Below are 6549 nucleotides of genomic sequence, written 5' to 3' on the forward strand. Positions count from 1 at the left end.
AAACAAAACTTGTGCTTCAGCTTATATACTACATGCTACAAAACGATTGTCACCCTTCTTTCCATCCTTACAGTTTAGCCTAGCCACACTGACATATCAAATGCCATTGACTGAGACACCAGGAGCCCCTGGAAAGGAAAGAAAAATTATAGCAAAAAAAAAAAAAGACAGAGATAAAAGAACATATGACATAACTCCAGGAACCCTGAGGGAAGAGGAGATGGGAGAAACATAGGCTATGTAATCTTCAGATGTTGTTGACCCTGTGGACTACACCTGTCTGAGCAATTCCCACACTTCTGTGCAAAACATACTCCAATGTCAGTTGTCTAATTGAGTCATGCCTCATTAGCATACACCTCAGCCAATCAGGGAGAACTTCCTGCTTTACAAATACATAAAATCCTGAACCAGCCAGGCCTGCTGGACAGTGCCTTCAGGGCAGCCCTCCTGGCTGCCACGAGGCTTCCTCTGCCTCTTCAATAAATGCCATTCACTTTGCTCCTTTCTACCCCTGTGCCTCATTCATCATGGTTGTGAGACAAAAAACCCAGCAGAGAAGAAAAGCTGTAACCCAGAAGACTAACACTCAAGAAACCTGGCAGAGAGGAGAGAGCCGTAATACAGAGACTATAACCCAGAGGGCTGCAACATGGAGAGTTTCAACACAAAACAGCTGTAACATGAGAGCTGTGCTGTTCCTAAAGAATCCAACCAGCTATAGTACCTGGCCCCTCTCTGGGGACAAGGCACAGACCCAAGTGACTGGAGCCGAAGACTCCTCATGCCAACACTGATACAACACCAACCCCAGCTTTCCTGCAACATCAGCACCTCGTCAGAAGAGAAGCCGTTCTGAATTGTTTGACCAGTCTGCTTTTTCTATTCATTTTCCTTGAAAAGAAACCAGTTTTTAAATATTTGATATACAGGCAAGGCTTTTTGTTTTGTTTTATCCTTTTGGTGCTCACATAATTGGGGAAAACAAAACGAGCTAAGCTCAGATTCCCTCATGACCCAGGCTCCTCCTCATCTTTACCACGAATTCTTTGTAAGGTTGTTCATTTCCTTTTCTGATGTAGGAGGCATGATTCAGATGGCATTACCCAGTGGAATTTGGACAGAATTGTTTGTTTCTTTTGATGGCATCTTCTCCACACTGATTCGTTAGAAAAAACTGCTTCATTTTCTTCACACTTGAATTTTCTCTTGCTCAAAAATGTTCATAGTAATCATTCAGGACCCAGATCCAAACTCTGAATAGCTCTAGTTCCTCTTTTACTGTCCTTTCTCAGTCTGTTTTGCAGACGGTTCTTGTCAACCTCAGGAGTTGAGATGTTTTCTGAGAATGCAAGGAGGACTAAGAAAGACCTCTCTCAGTAATGTCTGGTCTAGCCGTGTTAGTGATCTGTTACACACTGCCCTGGGATTAATGCGGTATCCAAACACTAGAAGAGCTATCATAACATCCCTGTGAGGTAGCAGTTGTTAATCTCAGTAAGCAAACATGGAAACTGAACCTGAGAGCTGTGAAGCTACATATCCAGGTTCCAGAGCCATGCTGCTCCTTCGCTATGCTCCCAGAGTATCTGGTATCCAGCTATGCCTTGGAACTTCCAGAACTGTGTTGTTTATGCCTTTAACCTTGTAACCCACATATGGTAATTGACCCACACAAAATCTAAAAGGGGAAGAACTGTAACTTATGTGAAGAATCTGCTTCAGTCTTTTTTTAAAAAAGATTGTTTATTTATTTGACAGGTAGGGTTACAGACAGTGAGAGAGCACTTCCTTCTATTGGTTCACTCCCCCAAATGGCCGCCATGGCCAGAGCTATGCCCATTCGAAGCCTGAAGCCAGGTGCCTCTTCCTGGTCTCCCATGCAGGTACAGGGGCCAAGAACCTGTGCCATCCTCCACTGCCTTCCCAGGCCACAGCAGAGAGCTGGACTGGAAGAGGAGCACCGGGACTAGAACCTGGCGCCCATATGGGATGCCGGCTGCAGGCGGAGGATTAACCAAGTGAACCACGGCGCCGGCCCCTTCAGTCTACTTTTGATAGTGGAAAGGAATATAAATTTAAAGAGAAACTTTGCAATCAATGTAAGTTTTGGTATTTGTGTCTCAACACTTGCTACTTACCTAGTTGTCCTTGGAAAAGTTATTTAATTTCTCTAAGGTTTAATCGATTCTTCCGTAAATTAGAGATAATAAAACTCAGAGTTGTTGTTTGTCTAAACTTCAGATGGTTAAAAAATGAATAGGGCCAGCGCCATGGCTCACTTGGTTAATCCTCTGCGGGCTGGCATCCCATATAGATGCCGGGTTCTAGCCGCGGTTGCTCCTCTCCCAGTCCAGCTCTGTGCTGTGGCCCGGGAGAGCAGTGGAGGATGGCCCTAGTGCTTGGCTCCTGCACCTGCATGGGAAACTTGGAAGAAGCTCTGACTCCTGGCTCTGAATCAGCCGATTCCGGCCATTGCAGCCATTCCAGTGGATGGAAGACCTCTTTCTCTCTCTCACTGTAACTCTACCTCTCAAATAAATAAAATCTTAAAAGAAAATATACTTTAGAGAAAAACAAGCTGAGACGGAGGATGCCATACATATACCAAGAGGTGACATGGTTTCTTCTGCATATACCTTGGGTACGCAGTGTGGTTATTGAGTGGGACCACAAGGGACTAAGAGAGCAGGCAAAGGTGACTCTATGGGAGTGACTACAGTTAGGGCTGGGACAAGGGTCCCTTGCCTGACCAGGGGCTTGCTTGTTTTGATCCTCGCACTTGTACTGACAGGGGGAGCACATGGACTTCCTCCTCAGCTTTCCCAGCATTGGGGCAGAAAGAGCCGGAACATGAACGCTAAGAGTTCAACAGTCAAGCATCAAAATGGAATCAGAATCTTTATTCCAAGGCACTTCCAGGAGCACAGAGAGATAAACATGGCCACATACGAAATGATCTTTTATTAGATGATTCTGATGTTAATAACTGAACAAGGTAGAATGGAGAAGTAAGCCTGGACCTTTTCTGTCAACGTAGCAGTGTAGGTATACAAGTAGGATTTGTCACTTAAATCATAGAATGAAATTTCTCCTAATTCATAGTCCAGAAAGACGCCAATCCACTTGTCTTCAATTTCGCCCTGGCCCAGGAACTGCTCGATTTGCCAGCAGCCGTTGTGTGTGCACGGTGCTGTGTTGGCATCGGTGGGGAACGATTCCTGACACACACCCAGTGACCACTCCCCTCTGCCTCTTGAGTGTACCTTCCAAAAGTGCCTCCCACTAGCGAATTTCTCACAACTCCGGACAGTGAAACGCTCATGAGGGAGATAAGGTGGGCTCGTTGCTTCCATCAGCACAACTTTTCCATCTTCGGAGACCACAAGATCTGGGTGGGCGGTTCCAGGATCCAGGGTCAAATCCACCTGAAGCGTGCTCATCATTTTCTGCAGACCAAACAACCGCGGCAGGACGCAGCACCTCTCCTTTATCTCACAGGGTAAGATCTCTGAAGCTTTTAGCCCTTCATACCTGTGATTGACACTGCGAAGCCCTCTCAGGAAATCCACGTCTGTCTGCAGGCACTTCTCTGCTATTTCACTCAACAGATCTTCCACTGCGGCTATGTGGTCTGAAATCCGACGTTTGTTTTCAACTAGCATGTCATGAACATCCTGTTCCTTGCAGAGCAGCCTGACCTGTGCTTCCTCTTGCTCCCTTATCAGGAAATAGTAAAGATCCTGAAATTTAGACTGGGCCTCCTGCCTCCAGTTATTCAGCCGGCTCCTCAGTTCATCACATTCCCTAGCTTGCATATCACACGCCATTTCAGCATCTTCAACTTGCTTTTTCAGCCACTCAATGTCCATTCCCAGGATCCTCTTGTGATGAGCTGCAGCTTTCTCAATGGGCACCAGGTGGTGATCCTCGTGGGCCCTGGAGACCCTGCACTGGGGACACAGCAGCTCCAGGTCCTGCTCACAGAAGAAGTCCAGGACCTGGCCGTGCATCTCACACAGGGGTTTCCTCTCGTTCCCTGTGGTGGGAAGCTGCGTCACAATGTCTATCATTTCGCGTAACAGGATATTAGTCTTGAGGTTTCTCGAAGGGCAGTGGTACTGGCAGACGGGACAGGGGAAGACATCATCTATATCTTTCCAGAACTGTTGGATGCAGCAACAGCAGAAGTTATGGCCACACTCGGTGGTCACTGGGTCCCTCATGTAGTCCAGGCATTTGGGGCATCTAGCCTGTGCTTGGAGCACAGACAGGGAAGCTGCAAAGGCCATTATGTGAGGACAGGCTCTCTTTGGTCAGTCTGGTTCTCTAGGAATTCCAGGGACAGTGGGAATCTGGTGACTCCAGCACTCTCTCCTGAAGGGCCCTGGGGTCTGCAGGAAACTATGGCCCCACACACCTGTGTCCTCGCCTGTCCCTTCAGCTATCAGGAGGTGCGACCCAGCAATCACTGGTCCCCAGCCCCTGATCCACCTTCCCTCAGATTCAAGCTTGGTGGTTTAGTCTTCTTTCTTATGAAAGAGCCACGATCATGGAGGGAGTGCCAGACGTTGAGACAGGCCGACTGCACAGGTTTCTTCAACATAAAATAACAAGAAGGAAAAAGGACAATATTTATATAAAGCAATGAAGACCATGTGTGTATTTCACAAATGTTATCTAGATTTTTCCTGATCTAAACACACATTGCTAGAGAAAAAGAAGAAAGGGAAAGAGCTCTCATGATAACAATCATGCCTGATGAGGATATTATGATTATCACCTTGATAATAAAAACAAGGATGGTGGGGCCAGTGCTATGGCACAGCGGGTTAACACCCTGGCCTGAAGTGCTGGCATCCCATATGGGCGCCAGTTCTAGTCCCAGCTGCTCCTCTTCCAATCCAGCTCTCTGCTATGGCCTAAGAAAACAGAAGATGACCCTGCACCCACGTGGGAGACCAGGAAGAAGCTCCTGGCTCCTGGCTTCAGATCAGCACAGCTCCTTCCATTGCGGCCATCTGAGGAGTGAACCATCGGGTGGAAGACCTCTCTCTCTCTGCCTCTCCTCTGTGTAACTTTCAAAAAATCTTTTTTTTTTTTTTTAAAAAGAGAAGGATGGATAAGTGGAGCAGTAATTGGGTGTCCACTTGGGGTACCCACATCCCACATTCCAGTCAGCTCCTTTGCTCCTGCTCCAGCTTCCGGCTAATGCATACCCAGGTGGCAACACAGGAGGACTTCAGTACTTGGACCTCTGCCACCCATATGCAAAACCTGGATAGAGTTCTAGGCTCCTAGCTATGGCCTGGCCAGGCCCCATGCCAGCTATTGCAGACATTTTGGGAGTGAACCAGTGGATGCCAGATAGAAATCTTTACGTTTCAAAGAAAATGGAAAAAAATGAACTTTTTCAGAAGGAACCTCGTGTGTGTATATATTTACAGACAACATAGCCATATATATTTGATGTGAGTACCATGCATTTCATCTTCAATAAAATAATGAAATAATCACATACACCCAAGTAAAACGTATGGAATTCGTGATTAGAAAGACAAAGCACAAATGAGCATTCTCTGGCTCTCAGCAGACTCTCAGCACTGTGTACTTCCCCACACCTGCCTTGTGCACAGCCCGAGTGCCACCCTGGCCAGTGCAGATTCCCCCCTATCCTGCTTCCTGAGCCATGGCGAGGCCCCTAAAGATCACCCACATTGAGCCAGCACCTGAGAAGAATCCCCATGGAGCAGCCCCCTAGCCTGGCCCAAGACCCCCTGCCCCTTCCAGCTGGGTCCCATCTATCAGGCTGCTATGGTACCAACGGTGTTCACTGAACACCAAAATCTGCTGGGGTACTAGCTCTGCCAACCGGGGGGCGGGGGGCTGTCCTGCTCCTCCAGCCCCCAGATGTGGGTGGTGGTCCCCTGAGCATGAACCGGGGCTGAAGGTTTCTCCTGTTCTTGCAGCTCAGGCAACAACACAATCTCTCTGTGGGCCTGGGGCTCGGGCTCTGGCTCTTGCAATGCGTAATCCTGCAGGGAGCTTCCTTTTCTGGCCCCCACTGCACCCAGATGCCCCCAGCTCCAGGGCAGTCCCAGGCTCCCACCTGCATTTCCCATCTTCCTCCCTGACCGCACTTCCACACTGGAGGTGGGATGGGTGGGGGCTGGAAGGTTTGACTCCTCCATCACTGCTCCTGGGAAACCCCTCTGATGGGATCTGTTGCCTGATTTCACCCTGCCCTTTCTGCAGGAGGGGGTGTGGGGGTGGTCCTGAGCCTGGCTGGGAGACTGCCCGCCCAGCCCATGCAGGAGGTGAAGAGTGACCGCACACCATGCCTCCCGGCAAAGACCCTATGACCTGACTGCTGGCGGCGGCAGGAGCCCCAGGCACTTTGCCCCCATCCTGCTTCCCCTGGAAGGGTCCTGGAATTGCCCATCAGTGAAAAGGCTCCTGGCTGTGGCCCACACCCATTAAGGATCACCTAGAAGGCTTAAGTAGGCTACGTGACCTTCAAGCATCGAAGGGCCAATATTGGCTTCATCC

The 6549-nt window shown here is 48.8% G+C and overlaps 1 protein-coding gene across 1 annotated transcript; it reads right to left on the minus strand.

Annotated features, from left to right (window-relative positions):
• Positions 1–2966: 2966 nt before the first annotated feature.
• On the minus strand, positions 2967–4292 carry LOC133765814 (tripartite motif-containing protein 75-like). The gene has a single exon (XM_062199340.1). The coding sequence runs from the start codon at positions 4290–4292 to the stop codon at positions 2967–2969; it is 1326 nt and encodes a 441-aa protein (XP_062055324.1).
• Positions 4293–6549: the final 2257 nt, after the last annotated feature.

This window comes from Lepus europaeus, chromosome 8 (assembly GCF_033115175.1).
Source record: "Lepus europaeus isolate LE1 chromosome 8, mLepTim1.pri, whole genome shotgun sequence".
Lineage (NCBI taxonomy): Eukaryota > Metazoa > Chordata > Mammalia > Lagomorpha > Leporidae > Lepus > Lepus europaeus.